This window comes from Ranitomeya imitator, chromosome 2 (assembly GCF_032444005.1).
Source record: "Ranitomeya imitator isolate aRanImi1 chromosome 2, aRanImi1.pri, whole genome shotgun sequence".
Lineage (NCBI taxonomy): Eukaryota > Metazoa > Chordata > Amphibia > Anura > Dendrobatidae > Ranitomeya > Ranitomeya imitator.
Window position 1 is genome coordinate 249,356,643 of NC_091283.1, and position 21,405 is coordinate 249,378,047.

Sequence of the window (21,405 nt, forward strand, 5' to 3'; positions counted from 1 at the left end):
TCTTTTTTCGGCCTTACTAACTATGTTACTATGTTACAAAGTATATAGTTTGAAGTCTGGGGTCTGCCAATATGTGGCTGGTTTTCTGACTGTTTCGGATAACATAATTTTAGTTTTTTTGTCTAGTCTCGCTTGAATATAGGTCAATATTAAATAGTCTCTTGATGAGTCGCCTTTGGTGAGGACAATGAAACCCGTAGAAGTGAGAGGCTTGGAGAGTGAGAGTGTATACGTCACCTCACCCTATATACTGAACTGTGGGGTACATGCTTTTTATATTAGTCACCTACTGACTAACCTTCAGGGGGTGAATTATGGGTATAGTTTTACATTTGGAATTAATAAAGTTTAGTTTTATCCTTTGTCAGCAAACATGAGGAATGACAAGAGACAACCCATTTAAGAAGATTCAATTTTGGTTAAAACTATTCCAACATTATGAACATAAAAAAGGTCTCTCCCCTATGTGACGTTCCTGATGTTTATTAACAGTTGATTTCCAAGTAAAATATTTCCCACATTAAGAACATGAAAAAGGCTTCTCCTCTGTGTGAGTTCTATGATGCCTAACCAAATTTGATTTCCGGATAAAACATTTCCCACATTCTGAACAGGAAAAAGGCTTCTCCTCTTTGTGAGTTCTCTGGTGACAAACAAGATGCGATTTCTGGCTAAAACTTTTTCCACATTCTAAACAGGAAAAAGGCTTCTCCCCTCTGTGAGTTCTGTGGTGCCTAACCAAATCTGATTTCCGGATAAAACATTTCCCACATTCTGAACAGGAAAAAGGCTTCTCCTCTTTGTGAGTTCTCTGGTGACAAACAAGATGCCATTTCTGGTTAAAACATTTCCCACATTCTGAACAGGAAAAGGGCTTCTCCCCTATGTGAGTTCTGTGGTGCCTAACCAAATCTGATTTCCGGATGAAACATTTCCCACATTCTGAACAGGAAAAAGGCTTCTCCTCTTTGTGAGTTCTCTGGTGACAAACAAGATGCCCTTTATGGTTAAAACATTTCCCACATTCTGAACAGGAAAAAGGCTTCTCCCCTGTGTGAGTTCTATGGTGATTAACCAAATCTATTTTCCATTTAAAACATTTCCAACAATCTGAACAGGAAAAAGGCTTCTCCCCTGTGTGAGTTCTCTGGTGACTAACAAGTTGCCATTTCCGGTTAAAACATTTCCCACATTCTGAACAGGAAAAAGGCTTCTCCCCTGTGTGGGTTCCTTGATGGCTATCAAGATTATTTTTCCATTTAAAACATTTCCCACATTCTGAACAAGAAAAAGGCTTCTCCCCCGTGTGAGTTCTATGGTGATTAACCAAATCTGATTTCTGGATAAAACATTTCCCACATTCTGAACAGGAAAAAGGCTTCTCCCCTGTGTGGGTTCTTTGATGGCGATCAAGATTTATTTTCCAGTTAAAATATTTCCCACATTCTGAACAGGAAAAAGGCTTCTCTCCTGTGTGAGTTCTATGGTGACTAGCAAGATGCCATTTCTTGTTAAAACATTTCCCACATTCTGAACAGGAAAAAGGCTTCTCCCTTGTGTGAGTTCTATGGTGAGTAACAAAATGTGATTTCTTGTTAAAACATTTCCCACATTCTGTACATGAAAATGACTTCTTTGCTTTAGGAGCAGTTTGTTTTTTAATGCCTCTTTTGTGACTTTGATTTTCCTTAGTAGTCAGTACTGAATCAGAAGATGGGACCTGTTTCATAGGATCAGATGACAGATCTTTGCTGTTAATGGATGATGATATATCTGGAGTAATGGCATTCACTTCAGTTGTATCTTGTAGGATCTCAAGATCATCATATTTAAAAACTGAAGATGTCAACTGTCCCTCTGCTAAGATAAAAAAAAACATTTTTTTTTAATAAAATATCTTGAGTTTTATATTTTTTAACATTTCTACTTAAACAGTCATAAAAATGGCAAGCTATGTAAAAAACTTTAATTATTTTCCAAGACAATGACTGTTCACAGTCTAACAGAAAACCTTGTTGGATAAGCCAGAAGTGCGTGGTGTTCAACCGTTTGTTCATTCTGCCTCCCAAATATTGAATAAAAAGAAACCAATCAATGTTATGTAGGTGAAAATGATACTAATTCTCATCTCACAAAAACAAGTCCCCACTCAGGTTCATCATCTGTCAATGGAAAAACAGAGGTTCCCACACTATTAGTGGCTCAAAGGCTGTTGAAAAGCAACAGAGTTGCTATAAACCACTTCTGAGTCTTGCAGTGTGCTCAAACAACATTTAGGATCCCTGTATTTAGCAATATTATAGTGAGAAGAATCCAGTTAATCTGTGGTGTGTGTCTCCTGGAGCACAATCTGGGCTCTATGTGCTGGGTAATAAAATGGCAAATTTTTAATTTTCAGTCTCCAACATCCACTGCCTGTTAGTTTCCGGAAGGTGGCTGAGGAGTCAAAATATTCACGCCTCCTACGCATGTGGTCAAAATTGTTGGTACCCCTCGTTTAATGACACAAAAACCCACAATGGTCACAGAAATAACTTGAATCTGACAGAAGTAATAATCAAAAATGTATGAAAATGAACAAATGAAAGTCAGACATTGCTTTTCAACTATACTTTCACAGAATTTAAAAAAAAAAAAAAACCTCATGAAATAGGCCTGGACAGAAATGATGGAACCTTAAAGGGAATCTGTCACCCCAAAATTGGCCTACAAACTAAGGTCACTGACATCAGGGGCTTATCTACAGCATTCTGTAATGCTGTAGATAAGCCCCCGATGTATCCTGAAAGATAAGAAAAACAGGTTATATTATACTCACCCAGGGGCGGTCCCGCTGCGGTCCGGTCCGATGGGCGTTGCTGGACCCGGACCGCGAAGCCCATCGGACCCGAACCGCAGCGGGACCGCCCCTGGGTGAGTATAATATAACCAGTTTTTCTTATCTTTCAGGATACATTAGGAGCTTTTCTACAGCATTACAGAATGCTGTAGATAAGCCCCTGATGCTGGTGGCCTTAGTTTATAGGCCAATTTTGGGGTGACAGATTCCCTTTAACTTAACCGCTGCATGCCCACCTACGGTAGATAAACGTCGGCGCTAGCAGGGCTTTGTGCAGTGCCGACATTTGTCTATGGACGGCGGTTTTATGCTCATCAGGACCCCCATGTACCTTATAACGAGGGGATTCCGGCGCACAACACTTCCTGTGACCCCCGACCTCATCGAGACCTGGTTGGTTCAGGTCCTGATGACGTCAGCGTCATACCAGCCAATGAGACAAATCACTAGGAAAGTGTGTTGTAGCAACGAACTTTCCCGGGCGATCTGCCTCATAAAAACGCTGTTTCTCCTCAGATCGCCTGTCAGTGAGAGATTAGAGGAGAAACAATGTTACAAGTGCTGCTGGCAAAGCTGTGTCAGTCAGCGATCTTGTTATAAAAGTAAAAAAACAGATTAGGCAGGTTAGGGTTAGTGCTATAGTTAGGGTTAGTGTTGGGGCTAAAGTTAGGGTTACTGTTGTTAAGGAGGTAATGTTTGGCATATGAAAATATGGTAAAATCAAAAAGGACGCTTGCTGAATATTAGAATCGTAGCTTTAAGAATTTCTGTCATGAGACTTAATTCTGTTTATTATTCTGTACCAGGATGTACCAAGATATACCAAGGTCCGGATGGACGATAAGAGGCTGTATAATCCACCCAGTTTTATCAAGAGTAAATGTAAAAGATCACTAGAATACGTGCATAGAGAAATGTCAGCCTGCCCTAAAGCAGACCATTAGGGTGATAACTGTACAGAAATAGCCTAAAAGCAATTAGAGCAATGATCCTATAGTAATAAAGATAATAACATGGAACATGTGCGATCAATAGTGACTTGTGATAATTATTAAGTTGGAAAAACCCATGATGTAATGTACTGAGACTGCACGATTTTTCTTATAAAGGAGCTGTATTCGCCAGGCAAGAAATCATTTGAGGCACAATTGCTTGCATTTGTACTCGATTTTTCCGGCCATAAGCCTCACATTCAATTTGACAGCAGACAATTAAGATGAGAACATGCGCATCCCGTGTGCCCTAATACTGTTAGGCTAAAGTTAGGGTTAGCCTTCTTTCACACTTGCGTCGTTTAGAGGCCGTCGCAATGCGTCGGTCTGTGCAAAAAACGCATCCTGAAAAGTTGCTTGCACGATGCGTTTTTTGCACATAGACTTGTATTACCGACGTATGGACACACGTTCCATACGTCGTGCACTGGATGCGTCAGTATTTGGCGGCCCGTCGTTGCGAAAAAACGTTCAAGGGAATGTTTTTTTCGCACGTCGAGTCCTGCATTACCGACCGCGCATGTGCGTCCGGAACTCCGCCCCCTCCTCCCCGGGACTTTACAGCGGGCAGCGGACGCGTTGAAACACTGCGTCCGCTGCACACGTTGTGCAGAATTTGCACATTGTCCGTCGGTACGTCGGGCCGACGCTTAGACGGCCCGTACCGACGGAAATGTGAAAGAGGCCTTAGGCTAAAGAATTTGGCTTTTCTCAATTGTCTCCCCAATAATTTGGTCACCTCAGTCAGTCACGTCAGAGTTTTCTATTTCCTGTCAGTATTATAGTGCAGAGGAGGCTTAGGCACTTTTATGTTCTGACAGCGAAGAAAGTGCAGTGCCAGATGGCGATGTGGATTTCGAGGGCTTCCGTAGCAAGGACAGTGATAGCTCAGAAATGAGCAGTGATTCTGGTCCATCCTTACACACAAGGACCAGTACAACAAGAAGGACAAATAGCGCTTCTGGACAAATGTCTCCAACTCAGGGAACAATGCCCAGTGCTAGCGCTGTCCCTAGTGCTCGTGAATTGGCGCACACCAATGTCCAAGGGGCTTTGCCTCTTGATGTAGCATTTCCCAGATTTTGCTACTTCAGTCATCCCTAATTTTAATGCCATTCCTGGTATAAATGTGGAGGTGGAAAATTTTGGACCAGTTCATTTTTTTTATTTGTTTCTGACAGATAGCTTGCTAGAGCATATTGTCCTACAAACAAATGTATAAGTGACCAAATTCATCAGCCAGAATCCACGATCCTATTATGCTAGGTCAAATTTAGGGACACCAACTATTGTCCTAGAAATAAAAATTTTTTAGGACTTACATTCGCAATGGGGCTTGTTAAAAAATGATCGTTCGGTCCTATTGGTCCAACCGCCATGTTCAAGCCAACCCAATGTTTTCTGCCGCTCTACCTAGGACCCATTATGAAATGCTCAGATTTTGGCATTTTAACGACAAGAGTCAATGCTTGCCCAGAAATACCCAGAAATGAATATTTAAAACCAGACCCATCATCGAAGACTTGACAGAAAAGTTCTTAAAGATTTACACCCCAACAGAAAACATTTCCATTGATGAATCACTTGTAAAATTCAAAGGTAGACTGCACCTCAAGCAATTTATTCCTTCTAAGAGGGCAAGATTCAGAATAAAGCTCTATAAAATGCGCGAGAGTTCAAACGGATACAAATTAGCTTTTCACATTTATGTGGGGAAAGATAGCCAACTGAACCCACCAGGATGCCCTACTTATCTGGGGACATCTGGAAAATCAGTTTGGAAGCTGATAACTCCATTTTTACAAAAAGGCTTCAACCTGTATGTTGACAACTACTACACCAGCATACCCCTATTTAAAAGTCTGGTTGAATATAACATGGGGCTTGTGGGACCATTCGCAAAAACCATCAGGGGTTTCCACAATCATTGGTCAACAAAAAGTGCCAAAAGGGGAAATCAGGGGCTTTATACAATGGAGAGCTGCTTGCCCTTAAATATAAGGATAACAAAGATATTTTATCATGAGCTCGATCCACACAGATGCCACAAGGGCCACTGCAGACCAACAGGGATCCACTACTCCAAAACCTGTGTCTGTCATTGACTAAAACAAATATATGGGGGGTGTGGACCTTGCAGACCAGGTTCTACAGCCATACCAGTTATCAAGAAAATCATATACCTGGTATAGAAAGTCATTTATTTGTTTCAGGTGGCCACATATAATTCTTTTGTGCTACACAAAAAAGCCGGAAATGCAGAAACTTTCCTTGATTATCAGGAAAAGGTCATTGAAAATGTTGTCCCCGCCAATCCTTTAGAATCTGAAGATGTCAGAAGACTCGCTGAGCGACATTTTATTGCACTCATTCCAGCAACTGAAACAAGTAAGAACCTCCAGAGAAGATGTTGTGTATGTTCCAAGAGAGCAATGAGGCATGATACCCGCTGTTATTGCCCACAATGCCCTTCATTGCCGGCCTTATGCCTCCATGACTGATTTACAATCTTCCACGCAGAACCACGTTTTTAAACTGTTTGACATTCAAGCATTTGGTTTATTTAGTGACAGACACATCTGGGTAGAGCTGATAACAATTTCCGGGGGTAGGTGGGGGAATGTCTCCAGAGACACAAGCTGGGCACAATATATTGGGCACTACAATGGCATTTTTGCTGTTTTTGCTCTAAAACTTCCACTACGTGTTTCTGGAAATCATCCGTGTAGTGAAAATGGTCACTATATACATGGATGAATTCCCAGAGGGGTGTCATTTCCAAAATGGGGTCACTTTAGGGGCATTCTGTTGTTCTGGTACATAGTGGCTCTCCAAACTTCCATAACAGCAGAATACCCCCTGAAGTGACTCCATTTTGGAAATGACACCCCTCTGGGAATTCATCTATGGATACCTTTGTGTGGAAACTTCCTGAAGAAGAAGCCGTGAGCTTCGAAACGCGTTGAATAAACCACTCGAACACCTTACAATTATATCTGGATCCATTATTTGTCGCAGCAGCGTGGATTTAATCCACATTTCATCTAGTTTAACGGTTCTGAGAGGTCGCAGCGCCGACCTGTGGATCTGCAGCAGCTGACAAACTACACGCCTGTACTGTGTACTACCAGGTGAGCAGTTCTCTCACAATTGATTAGAAACAATCCTGGGGATAAGACCCTATTTGCGCTTTTTTTTGTCTCCTATTTTTCTATACTCTATGGGTGTAGTGGCCATTTACCTATCTACCTATTTTCCAATGTAAAACCTGGTGTTAAAACAACATTTTAGTGGTTAAAATGTTATTTTTTCTTCACTGCCCAATGGTATAATTTTCTATGGAACAGCTGTGGTGTCAGTTTGCTCACTGCACCACTAGAAGAATTCATTCAGGGAAGTATTTTGTAAAATGCAGTCACTTTTGGGGGCTTATACTGTTTTGGCACCTCAGGGGCTCTGACAATGTGACAGGTCACCCACAAACAACTCCAGCAAAATATGATCTCCAATAGGGCGCTCCTTCCCTTCCGAGCTCTGCCGTGCCCCCACACAGTGGTTTACCCCCACATTTGGGATGTCAGCATACTCTGCACAAATTGCACAACAACTTTTGGGGTCCAATTTCTCCTGTTACCCTTTGGAAAAAGATTGAGATCATTTTTTGTGGAAAAATATGATTTTTTATTGTCACAGCTCTATGTAATTAACTTCTGTGAAGCACTTGGGGGTTCAAAGTGCCCACCACACATCTAGATAAGTTCATTGCGGGTCTAGTTCACAAAATGGGTCACTGGTTGGGGGTTTCCACTGTTTAGACACGTCAGGGGCTCTGACAATGTGACATGTCACCCACAAACAATTCCAGCAAAATCTGTTCTCCAATATGGTGCTCCTTCCCTTCCGAGCTCTGCCGTACACCCAAACAGTAGATTTCCCCCCACATATGGGGTATCGCCATGCTCAGGAGAAATTGTAAAACAAATTATATAGTCCATTTTCTCCTGTTACCCTTGTAAAAGTAAAATAAAATTAGGTCTAAATGAAAATTTGTGTGAAAGAAAACTACATGTTTATTTTTTCCTTCCACATTCCATTCATTCCTATGAAGCACCTGAAGGGTTAATAAACTTCCTGAATGTGGTTTTGAGCACCTTGAGGGGTGCAGTTTTTAGAATGGTGTTACTTTTAGGTATTTTCTGTCATATTGACCCCCCAAACTCACTTCAAATGTGATGTGGTCCCTAAACAAAATAGTTTTGTAAATTTTGTTGTAAAAATAAGAAATCGCTGGTCAACTTTTAACCGTTATAACTTCCTAACAAAAAAAAAGAAATTTCCAAAATTGTGCTGATGTAAAGTAGAGATGTGGGAAATGTTATTTATTAACTATTTTGTGTGAAATGACTCCCTGATTTAAGAGAATTAAAATTAAAATTTTGAAAATTGTGAAATTTTCAGTTTTCGCCAAATTTCAATTTTCTTAACAAATAAACGCAAGTTATATCAGAGAAATTTTACCACTATCATAAAGTACAATATGTCACAAGAAAACCATCTCAGAATGACCAGGATTCATTGAAGTGTTAGAGTTATGACCTCATAAAGTGACATGGGTCAGAATTGCAAAAATTGGCCCAGTCACGAAGGCAAAACAGGCTCTGGCGAGAAAGGGTTAATATTTTGCTGCACAACCTTTTGAGGCAATCACTGCAATCAAAGGATTCCTGTAACTGTCAATGAGACTTCTGCACCTCTTGACAGGTATTTTGGCCGCTCCTCAAGAGCAAACTGCTTCAGTTGTCTGAAGGTTGCCTTTTCCAGACGCCATGTTTCAACTCTTTCCAAAGATGCTCACTAGGATTTATATCAGGGCTCATAGAAGGCCACTTCAGAATAGTACAATGTTTTCCTCTTAGCCATTCTTGGGTGATTTTAGCTGTATGTTTTGGGTCATTATCCTGTTGCAAGACCCATGACCTGCGACTGAGACCAAGCTTTCTGACACTGGGCAGCACATTTTTCTCTAGAATCCCTTGATCGTCTTGAGATTTCATTGTACCCTGCACAGGTTCTAGACACACTGTGCCAGATGCAGCAAAGCAGCCCCAGAGCATAACAGAGCCTCCTCCATGTTTCACAGTAGGGACAGTGTTCTTTTCTTGATATGCTTCATTTTTCTGTCTGTGAACATAGAGCTGATGTGCCTTTCCAAAAAGTTCAATTTTTGTCTCATCTGTCCATAGGACATTCTCCCAGAAGCTTTGTGGCTTGTCATCATGTAGTTTGGCAAATTCCAGTCTGGCTTTTTTATGATTTTTTTTTCAACAATGTTGTCCTCCTTGGTCATCTCCCATGAAGTCCACTTTGGCTCATACAACGACAAATGGTGCGATCTGACACTGATGTTCCTTGAGCTTGAAGTTCACCTTTAATCTGTTTAGAAGTTTTTCTGGGCTCTTGTTACCATTCGTATTATCCGTCTCTTTGATTTGTCATCAACTTTCCTCCTGCGGCCACGTCCAGTGAGGTGGTCTACAGTCCCATGGATCTTACATTTCTGAATAATATGTGCAACTGTAGTCACAGGAACATCAAGCTGCTTGGAGATGGTCTTATAACTTTTACCTTTATCATGTTTGTCTATAATTTTCTTTCTAATCTCCTGAGACAACTCTTTCCTTCGCTTCCTCTGGTCCATGTTGAGTGTGATACACACCATGTCACCGCACAGTGAGTATCTGTAGCCCTATATACCGGCCCCTCACTGATTCCAAGACTGTAGACACCTGTGATGCCAATTAGTGGACACACCGCGATTTAATATATCCCTTTTGTCACATTATTTTCAGGGGTACCATCATTTCTGTCCAGGCCTATTTCATGAGTTTTAGTTTTTTTTGAAATTCTGTGGAAGCATGGTTGAAAAGCAATGTCTGACTTTCATTTGTTCATTTTCATAGATTTTTTTATTTCTTATTACTTTTGTCAGATTCAAGTTATTTTTGGCACAATTGTGGGTTTTTCTGTCATTAAACGAGGGGTACCAACAATTTTGACGACATATGTATAGATTATAACCCTCAGTGAATTAATTTATCACATTATCGGGATTTTGACTATTCTGGATTTCTGTCATTTAGTCATATTAGGGCTTCTGAATATGGTGTGTCCAATCTCAACTGGGATCTCCTCCTGCTGTCCAGCTGGAGTAATCTGCTCCCTACTTCAGCCAATTGGAAAGTACCACACCCTACTAAAGCTCAAAGCACATGGCCGGAATCTTGCAGAAACAGCGTTGTTCTCCTCTTGTTCAGTCCTCTGTGCTCAGCTTGCGGCTTGTGTATTTGTTTCCTGTTGTGACCGTGGCCCGTTTACTGACTACTCGTGTCTTCTGATTCTGTATTCTGTCCTTCTGGTTCTGACCCAGCTTCCTGACTATTCTTCTTGCCATCTAATACCACAGAATAGCAGGTAACACCATGGTCCAAGCCTAGGGGTTCCAGTGTAAATCCAGATCCATGTAATGGTGTTAAAGGGCGATGAGCAAGGCAATCCTTGGGTTATGGAAAGCAGAGAAGATAGTGCCAAGCATGTTCATGGTGGAGATCTTTTGAGCTGCCAGTTGACCACGAACATTGCTCCCAATACATTGTGTCTGCAAACTATTCCAGCTAGATCTGCAGTCAAACAGCTAAATGGCGCTCCTTCCCTTCTGAACACGGCCATGTGCCTAGATAGTAGTGTACAATCGTATGTAGGGTATTGTGAGAAGCTGGAAAATAATTTGTAAGATCCATTTGTTTTCTATTATCCTTTGTGAATAATTCCAAAGTTATCACCACATAAAGTGACCACGTCAGATTGTAAAAATGGGGTCTGATTAAGAACACAAAACTGGCTGCGGAAAGAAGATAAATCAGAGTATTCTGGACACTACTGTAATCAAAAACTGACTATAGACAATAACATCTACTGAAATGCTCAAACTGAACAGTCTCCATCAGTAATAAATGAGCAGCTAGTGGTGAAACCTCTCTGGGGTAATTAGAGCACGGGGCTCGGTGACTTCACAATCTAAACTATCGGAAGCTCCAATATTTTCTGTCAGATGAGTTTCAAGAAGAAATATTACACATTTAAAGAGAACTGTGTATAATAGTGCAGAGCGGAGATGTCTTAAAGGGAACCTGTCAGCAGGATTGTGCTCAGTGACTGCAGACAGTGTCAGGTCGGTGCCGTTATGCTGATTCTACTGATACCTGGTGATGAAATCCGTTTTGTGGTTGTTGTTTAATCTGTATTTGTAGTTTTCTGCTTATGAGATTTTCGTGCTCTGGGGCGGGGCTGTGGGCGGGGCTTTATGTGGTGCTCTGGGGCGGGTCTGTGGGCGGGGCTTTATGTAGTGCTCTCATTACATATGCATCTGAATTGGCTTATGACAGGTCACTAATCACTCACTACAGGGGCTGACAGCCCCTCTCACTTTGAATCGGTGACCCCATGGCATGACGCGTGGGATCCCTATCGCTGCCAAGGAGACCATCGCTGCCATGACGACATCCAGGTCTCCAGACTTGAGAGGCTTCCTGTCATGCACAGTGATGATCAGGAAGTCTCCCAGGTCAGTGTATAGAAGCTGCAGCGCTGACAGATCTGCTATGGAAGCGATCAGCCTGCACAAAATGATTGTCCCATAGTGGGACACAGTGGAAAACTAAGAATGAATTAAAAAATACCAGGGGGTAGGTGGATCCTCCAGATTGTAAGTTCTATAGAAAAGGGCTTTCAATGCCCAAAGTCATTTGAACAGTTTTGGGTGGAGGAGAATGTTGTGGTCTAGAGGCAAAATGGTGATTATGATAATACGGCTGGACTACACCACCGATAAAGCAGCCACAGCCGGTGACTGAGAAGAATCTGTGACTTCTCTGCATTTAGTGGTTACTACTCACCTGGGTAGCCATATGTGGGAATCTCCTCTTTACACCGCTCATCCCCCCTCACATACGTCTCTGTAGTATTAATATGGGTCCGATCTTCACCCTGAAACAAATATTATAAAAGTCACCGACAGATGGAGAAGTCTATGATCAGCTCTAATCCTATTAACATTGGAAGACTATCCCAAAGAATAAACAAGACAAAAAACTCAAGATATCATATTAACATCAGAAACCATGGTGCATAAAGACCACATATCGAGCACAATCCTTAAATTCAAATCTTTATTGTTATAGTTAGAATCAAACAATAGTTAAAATTAGATCTAGTGGACACCACTCCTCCAGGGACAGGATGCAACCTTCACGTATTTTAGCCTTTTTAAACAATTATGACAACATTTCTTGCAACAATACAATTTGAAGTATATAGGCAGTTCGACTGTCCCCGCCGCCCCAACGCACGTAGGCCTCCTGAGCAAATCTTAACGAAACGTGCATTGGGGCGGCGGGGACAGCTTGTTATCGGCACGCTGCCTTTATATATTCAGTAAGTATGTCACATTTCTCCGCTGTGTTTGGATTGAGTGTTTGAGCGGTATATTCTGGACCAGTTACTATGCACAAGGCACTTTATTTTTATTGAGTCCAAGATTGCTGCTAATATATGTCAGCACTGGTAGAGTCGAAGTTCAAACTGTATTGTTGGAAGAAATGTTGTAATAATTGTTTAAAAAGGCTAAAATACATGAAGGTTGCATCCTGTCCCTGGAGGAGTGGTGTCCAATAGATCTAATTTTAACTATTGTTTGATTCTAACTATAACAATAAAGATTTGAATTTAAGGATTGTATTCGATATGTGGTCTTTATGCACCACGGTTTCTGATGTTAATATCAGCTCTAATCCTGCCATCTCCACCGTTCTCATTACACAAGTATAAAACATATAATACTGGTGGATAAAACAACACTGAGCACAAGACCTTCACCGGCGTCTACACATCATAGGGGAGATCTCCTGACACCTTCTCTCCATCTACCTGATGATCCTGAGGAGCATTGGGATCTTCTTGCTTGCAGTCTTGTGGAAGAAGAGGACGGGGACATCTCTCTGGCGTTGTCCTCTTACTGGATAGATCTGGAGGAAACACATACAGGGAGTGAATTCATTCTTTACATACAGATAATTATAGGCCGTATGTATTTAGTCCTGTCTATTACCTGGAGATGTGAGGGGCTGGGGAACCTCCATTATGACGTTCTTGTACAGATCTCTGTGTCCTTCTAAATACTCCCACTCCTCCATGGAGAAATAGACAGCGACATCCTGACACCTTATAGGAACCTGACACATACAATGATACCGTCATCCCCCGATCCCTTCATAGTGTTACTGTATAATGTCCCAGCATTCCCAGCACTGTCACCTCTCCAGTCAGCAGCTCAATCATCTTGTAGATGAGTTCTAGGATCTTCTGGTCATCGATGTCCTCATGGATCAGGGGGTGAGGTGGAGGCCCCGTGATTGGGCTCAGGGGTCTTCCCCATCCCTCAGACACAGGGTCCTGACAGCGATCACTAGAGGTCTTCTTCACCACTGTGTAATCCTGGTAATGGAGAGACACATTAATAAATCTCACTACAGACATTTCCAGAGTCCTCACCTCTCCAGTTCTGTCCATCTGTTATTCCCATAGATAAGAATGATGTAATGTGACGTCATCAGAATCTCTCACCTCTCCAGTAAGCCGGAAGAGGATCTCTAGGGTGAGGTGTAATATCCTCTCCGCCATCTTGTCTCTGTCCATATCCATCTTTGATGGGTAAATCAGTAAAATGTTCTTTTGTAGAAGATCTTCACTGAGAGGATCGGATATTGTAGAGACCTGAATGAGAAGATGAGCCGATGTAACATCATAAGAATCCTGTGTAATAATACAATTACTGGAGATAATAAGGGAAACATATGAGGAGATTTATTATTTTACAGTATTTAGTTTCCTTCTTTACATCTACTAATAAATCCTATATATTTAGGCCACAGACAACAAGCAGTTTCTTCCTCGGAGTCGGCAGCTGAATACGTTTCTCATAGACTCTTCTTCCATAACGCTAATTCTCGTCTCATTTACCGACCCTGGAATCGGCATTAGCAAAACTGCAGGAGATATTCATTACACGCGACATGAGAAATAACTACTTCATGATGAGGACGACATCTTCATCTTCTACTACGGCTCTAGAGACATATTTGGCCAGAGTCGGTCACTGACTCCATCACCACCGGCCGTCTATAGGAAGGTTTCCCGTCTTCCTGCACTGTAATCTTCTATCACGTTAGATCTCAGCTCTGATTCACACACAGCAGGTTGTTTATAGGCTAGGAAGGGGAGGGGGGTAATACTCATGGAGCTTTCCAGGCTATTATTATCAGCTCACAACAGTATAATTAGCTTTTAGTGGCTATTAACTTGGGGGACCCCCCAAAAAGTGATATAGGGTCCCCCTATATTTAATAACCAGCAAAGGCTATGCAGACAGCTGTGGGTTGGTATTAATAGCCTAGGAAGGGACCATGGATACTGGCCCCCCAGGCTAAAAACATCAGCTCTTAGGCTAGGTTCACATTGCATTAGTGCAGTCCATTCAGCGCATACACTAACGGACTGCGCTAACGCAATTGCCGAAAAAGGATCGCGTTATGCGATCGCGCTAGCGCAGATGCTCTATCTGCGCTTGCGGTGACGGACCCAAAAACGCTGCAGACAGCGTTCGAGGTACATCACAAAAAAAACGGCACATCACTAACGCATGGCAATAATGACATGCGTTAGCGATGCGCTACATATTTGTGGTCAATGGGTGCGCTAACGGATCCGTTACATATAGTTAGTGCCGCTATATAATGGATTCCGTCAGCAGACACCCACTAACGCAATGTAAACCTAGCCTTAGCTACCCTGGAAAAGGCACATCTCTAAGATGCACCAATTCTGGCACTTAGCCTCTCTCTTCCCACTTGCCCTTTAGCGGTGGCAAGAGAGGTAATAGTTGAGGGTGTTGGTGTCACCTTTGTATTGTCTGGTGACATCAAGCCCCGAGGTTAGTAATGGAGAGGCATCAATAAGACGCCCCCATTACTAACCCCATAGTCAGATTGTAAGAAAATACAGACACCAAGAAAAAAGTCCTTTAATTGAAAGAATAACACATACTCCTTTAATAATCTCAATTAAACCATACTTACAACCTTGCCTAATTCAACTGAAGCCCTCGATCTCCTGTAATAAACCAAAAATAATAAAACAACTATATCCCTCATCTCTCCATCATTCTGTCCCACGCTGTAATCCATGTCTGGGGGAGAAATAGTTTCCAACCTGGACGGTGCCAAGATGTGACCGTCCAGGCTGAGAACCACTGGTGAATGAGCTGCTGCGAGCGCAGCCTCAGTGTCTAGCGGTGACATCACTGATGCTCCGTTCTCAGCCGGGCAAAACTGCGGTGACCTCGGTGGGAAACCCTGCTAGCTCTGTGGGAAAGTTGCACAGTGCAGAGGCGAGTTCACCGGGAGAATTATTCCAAAATACAGGGTGGGTACCCCTCTATTCTTGATAACTAGCCTTGCTGAAGCTGACAATTGAGGGCTGAAGCCCCCAGCTATGAGTTTTGCCTGGCTTGTTATCAAAAATAGGGGGAACCCAAGCAGGTTTTTAGTAAATTATGTATTTACGGCACAGAAGCAGCTGATGAATACTCCTATCATCCGCTCCTGCTCTCACTGTTATTAGGAGGTAGCAGGTGTCGGATGATGGGAGCAGTTGTCCCATCAGCTGACACCAGTGACTGGAGGTAACCTGTACACCTCCGATCACAGCTGAGCGATCCCACTGTCTTTTGACAGTGGGGGAACTGCGGCTCTCTGACCGGTGGGGATGGTTTCACCACCATTCAGAAGTGGCGTTTGCTGCGCTCTCATGCATATGACAGCATGACAAACACAGTATTGTCGGGCCCCCTATTCAAGTGAATGGGGTTCGGGTCCACTCTGCTCAATGACAGGCTGCATGGATGCATCATGCAGCCTGCCATCTAGAGGTAGCAGAGCCGAGTGTGAGGTGACATCCGGCTGTCCTTGACTTTTTGGCAGCAAATATGCTACAAAAAATGGTCAACCTGCGTATTTGCAGCATTTTTTACCATCCATTCAAGTCAAGGGGCGAAAAACGCTGCAAAAACGCTGAAAGAAGTGGCATGCTCTATGTCAAAAAAACGCAGCAAAAACGCCCAGTGTGAACATACCCGTGAGAGCAGGAGCGGATGATGGAGGGTATGAATCAGCTGGTCTGGCGCTGTAAATAAATAATAAAAAAGGCATAGGTTCCCCCCCTATTTTTGATAATCAGCCAGGGAAAACTCAGAGCTGGGGGCTGCAACCCTAAGCTGTCAGCTTCAGCAAGGTTGGTTATGAAGAAAAAAGAGGTCCCCACGCTTTTTTAAATTATTTAAATACATAATTTTAAAATATGGCGTAGGGTCCACCCCATTTTGTAACAACCAGCCTTTCTAAAGCTGACAGCTGAGGGCTGGCATTCTCAGGCTGGTAAGGGGCCATGGATATTGACCCCCCAGCCTAAAAGTAACAGCCCGCAGCTGCCCAGAAAAGCCACATCTACTAGATGCGCCAATTCTGGTGCTTTGCCCAGCTCTTCCCACTTGCCCTGTAGCTGTGGCAAGTGGGGTTCAAATTTGTGTAGTTGATGTCATCTTTGTATTGTCAGGTGACATCAAGCCCACGGCTTAGTAATAGAGAGTAAGACACCTATCCATTACTAATCCTATAGTTATATGGTAAATAAAGACACAGCAAGAATAAAGGGAATTGAAAAAAATGACACAGACTCCTTTAATAATCTCAAATTAAACCATACTTAACGACTTTGCCTAATTTCACCAAAGCCCTCGATCTCCTGTACTAAAACTAAAATAAAAAATCAACATACCATACCTGTCTGTTATTCTGTTCCACGCTGTAATCCATGTCTGGCAGAGAAATCGTTTTCAAACTGGACTGTGCCAAGATGTGACCATCCAGGCACAGAACCACTGGTGAATGAGCTGCTGGGAACATAGCGTCAGTGACTAGCGGTGACATCACTGAGGCTGCGTTCCCAGCCGGGCTGAACTGTGGTGACCTCAGTGAGATCCCCGCTAGAACCATGAGAAAGTCGCACAGTGCAGAGGAGAGTTGAAATTCACCGCAGTGAAATTCTCCAGATGAACTCGCCTCTGCACCGTGCGACTTCCTAACGGTGCTAGTGGGGATCTCACAGCGCCCACACCATTTTTTTCATAAAAATTATCTTTTATTAATTAAATACATGTACAGTAAGCTCCACACACTGTACTAATTGTATTTGTCACTGACATCTATATATCTACCTATTCTGTTTGTATTTACTGTATGTAATCCATGTCTTCTATCCTGTCGGCTCCTGCAGTGATTTTACACTACCGCGGTTGCTGAATTACCGGCTTTTCTTCTATCCATCTATGTAATATATATACAATGTGTCACTGACCTCTATAAAAAAAAAACCTTCCTTCTCACCACCAATGGAGGTGGTCTTTGTTGTCCTTTCTCATTCTCGGGTCCTCTACCAGAGGCCTGGGAGTACGAGGGTTGTTGCGCAGGATCTTAGTTGTTCCTAGCATTGCGTTTTACTAGACAGAGAGCTCAGATGTTGCTCCTGGGATCTATTGTAGCCATTCTTCCAACTTAGGGGTCACTGCTCCAAGTGCTCCTATCACCACTGGAATCACTATTGCCTTCACCTTCCACATCTTCTCGAGTTCTCCTTTGAGGCCCTGGTATTTCTCCAGCTTCTCATATTCCTTCTTTCTGATGTTGCTGTCACGTCTATTATCACTGCTGTCTTCTGATCCTTGTCTACTATCACAATGTCTGGTTGGTTAGCCAACACCTGCTTATCCATCTGGATCTTGAAGACCCACAGGATTTTAGCCCTTTCATTCTCCACCACTTTTTCTGGGGTCTCCCACCTGGACTTAGGGGGAATTAGCCCATATGCTGTGCAGATGTTCATGTATACAATTCCGGCTACTTGGTTGTGGCGTTCAGTATACGCTGTTCCTGCTTGCATTTTGCATCCTGCCACTATGCGATAGATGGTTTCTGAGGTTTCTTTGCATAGTCTGCACCTTGGGTCTTGTGATTCCTGTTTCTATGGATCTGGTACTTAGTGTTTGCTCTTGTGCCGCTATGATTAGTGCCTCTGTGCTGTCTCAGAGTCCAGGTTTCTCCAGTCATTGGTAGGATTTCTTCATGTCACCCACCTCCATTATCTGTTGATGGTACATCCTATGCAGCAAATTGTCTTGCCATGGTGCCTCATGTTCCTGTTCTTCCTTCTAGATCTGTTGTTGTTGCTGCCTTAGGCTTTCTCTCAGCATCTCATCTTTTGGTGCCATTTTTCTGATGTATTCCTGGATACTCCTTGTTTCATCCGTGATGGTGGCTTGGATGCTTATCAAGCCTCGACCACCCTCCTTTCTGTTGGTATACAATCTTTGGGTGTTAGACTTAGGGTGGAGACCTCCATGCATTGTGAGGCGCTTTCATGTCTTCACATCTGCAGCTTCCATCTCTTCTTTGGGCCAGCACACTATGCCAGCAGGGTATCTGATAACTGGCAGGGAATATATATTGATGGCGTGGATTTTATTCTTCCCATTGAGCTGGCTCTTCAGGACCTGTTTTACCCTTTGATGGTATTTGGATATTGCTGCTTCCTTGCCTCCTCATCATGGTTACCGTATCCCTGTGGGATGCCGAGGTACTTGTAGCATGTCTGTACATCTGCTATGTGCTCTGCTGGTAATTCCACTCCATCAGTTTTGATTACCTGAGACTACCTGAGTCATAGGCTTTCCTGTAATCAATCCAGGCTGTGCGGAGATTGGGCCGTCTGGATTTTGAGTCTTGAGCGACTGCTCTATCTACTAGGAGCTGGTGCTTAGAGCCTCTAGTGTCAGTCTCAATGCCTTTCTGAGCTGGATTCATATACTGGTTCATATGGTTCTGTAGCTTGGTGGCTATGATGCCTGACAGAAGTTTCCATGTTGTTGTAAGGAAGCTTATTGGGTGGTAGATGGATGGATTTGTGAGGATCCTTCATGATCAGCACTGTTCTTCCTTGTGTTAGCCAAGCTGGGTGGTGGCCTGCTTCTAGCAGTTGGTTCATCTGCATTGCCATGCATTCATGTGCCGCTGTGAATTTCTTTAGCCAGTAGGTGAGGATCATGTCTGGGCCAGGTGCTGTACAGCTCATCATGTTCTTGACCCGCTGTTGGATGTCTGCTTCTGTAATGGTGACTGGTTCTTGCTCTAGGTGGTTGCTGTGTTTCATTCTCAGATATTGCAGCCACATTGCACTGGTGTTGTGATTTTTACACTTTGGATGGTTTTTTGGAGAACAGGGCATTTATCTTCTTGGCCTCAGCTTCTCTAATGTATCTCCCTTGTCTTGCCGCGAGTGCTGTGAGCCTTTATTTAACAGTCTCTTCAGTTGGGATCAGGCCTTTGTACTTGTCCAGCTTGGTCTTATTGTTGTTTACGCTCTTTATACTAATTGCTTCGGTATTTCTGAGAGTTGGCTGACTTTCCTTCATGGCATCTGACGCGGACCTTGTTAATCTAGGAGACGTCCGAGCCGGCATGACTGTCTTTGCTCGTGACACTCTCATGGTTATTGAGGTATGCACCATAGTGTTGTGGACCACTACTGGTATATTATGTCCAACAGGGCAGAGCCAGGATTTGAACCCCAGTCTCCCACATTGGTGGCTGTGATTTTACTAAACGAGGCACACGTATTGCCGGCTTCTATTATATCTTTTACCGCATGTTACCAAATTTTTCCGATCTTAAGGAAAATGCTCGTGTTACCGATCATGAATCCGGATGTACCATATTCATGCCTAATTTATGTTTGGCGATCGTTTTCTGAACATATTCGCTCATCTCTAATTATGGCCACCACAACCTGCTACACAAAATAAAAACGCCCAATCAGTATGGAGGCATTTACAGTCCACCACAACCCCAGTATAATGGCCCCTACCAGCCTCACATTCAGTATGAGAGTCCCAACAGCTCTTCTCTTAATATGATGCCCCCATATGATTCCTGATATTTGAAAAAAAAAAAAAAAACACACACACTACCCAGCCAACCCGGATCCTGAGGAGCGCTGCTCTGGTCTGTGCGGTGTGAGTTCTGAGGCTCCGTACTACAGGTGTGATGTAGTGACGTCATTGTGCCTGCAGTGCACGGAGTCTCAGACTCAGAAGTGAAGGCTGAATGGTGAATCAGGAGCTTTCCACTCCCTGATTCACCAATATATTCAGCGGTATCACCGTCATGGGAATGTGGATATCACTGAAATTGTGATGATGGGAAGGAGAGGGTGACCAATACACCGCACCGAGCCCTGTCAATTCATAGGCATCATAGCAACCGAGTGGGCGACCTTTATGGATGATACACTCCTGCCTATCCAACTATCGTATAGTAAATATCTCATAGATCCTGGGTTCATTAGTATCTGCACCAAGAATGAGGGTAAGTGAGTATTTATTAATTGTCGGTGGTCAGAGGTAGTCAGTGAGGTGGATGGTACCATATTGTGCATGTAGGGGGCAGTACAGTGGGAACATTAGAAAGTGTGGGGATGGCAGTACTGTGGGGACATTGTACTGTGTGTGAGGGGGATGCCAGTCCTGTGGAAACATTATCCTGTGTCTGTGGGAAGCCACTATTGTGGGAACAAAATACTGTGTGTGGGGGTATGGCGGTACTATGAGATCATACTGTGTGTGGTGGGATGGAGATACTATGAGAAGATTTGTGCTGTGCTGCATTTGTACAAAAAGACTGCTATCTGCCGTCCAGACGGGACCATGTGACATCAATGGGAAGAGGGAGGGTTTCCGGAGGGAAGAGTCTAGAGGGTGCACCTGGTCAGGAGACCTTGATGACGCAGTTACTGATATTATAAAGGCCGGAGCCCCAAAGGCAGAACAGATTTGGCGCCAACAAAGGAAAGGGGTGCGGGGAAGAATCTGAGGTACCAGCTGATGGTAAAGTGCCCGAGGCAGCTGGGTGTGGGGCAGAACCCTGCTTACAGGGCATAATGGGGGCATTACACTGTGTGGGGCCAAGAAAGGGGCCCTGTACTAGGAGAACAATCCACTCCCTCACTTCCTGTCCTCCATAGTTGGCTCGTATGTATCTATTACAGGAAACAGAACAACAACGTTATGATTCTTATAAAGTGGCAACAACAACCCCAAAAGAGTCTCCGTGCAGAAGGGGTTAATGTCCCGGCGCTCAGTAATGGGGAATCTCCACATACCTCCACCTGCAGAGCCGCACTCCACATATATGGCTGCTCTGTGCGCACAGGACCTGTGATGAGGTCACAGGGGGGAGGAGTCAGGGGTCACGTGATCTGCAGTGAAGACGCTACATGGAGACTTCTCAGTCAGTGACATTTCCGCCATTATTCGCCCTCACTACTGGCACAATTACCTCGCGCCGCCTTTTCTAC

At 43.4% G+C, this 21,405-nt stretch overlaps 1 protein-coding gene across 1 annotated transcript; it reads right to left on the reverse strand.

Moving 5' to 3' along the window:
* Nucleotides 1-394: 394 nt before the first annotated feature.
* LOC138667351 (oocyte zinc finger protein XlCOF22-like) lies at nt 395-21,252 on the reverse strand. The gene is made up of 7 exons (XM_069755580.1): nt 21,211-21,252; nt 13,510-13,659; nt 13,201-13,380; nt 12,995-13,118; nt 12,814-12,911; nt 11,784-11,874; nt 395-1,860 (listed from the first exon to the last, which is right to left on the reverse strand). The coding sequence occupies exons 1-7, from the start codon at nt 21,235-21,237 to the stop codon at nt 521-523; spliced, it is 2,010 nt and encodes a 669-aa protein (XP_069611681.1). The 5' UTR covers nt 21,238-21,252; the 3' UTR covers nt 395-520.
* Nucleotides 21,253-21,405: the final 153 nt, after the last annotated feature.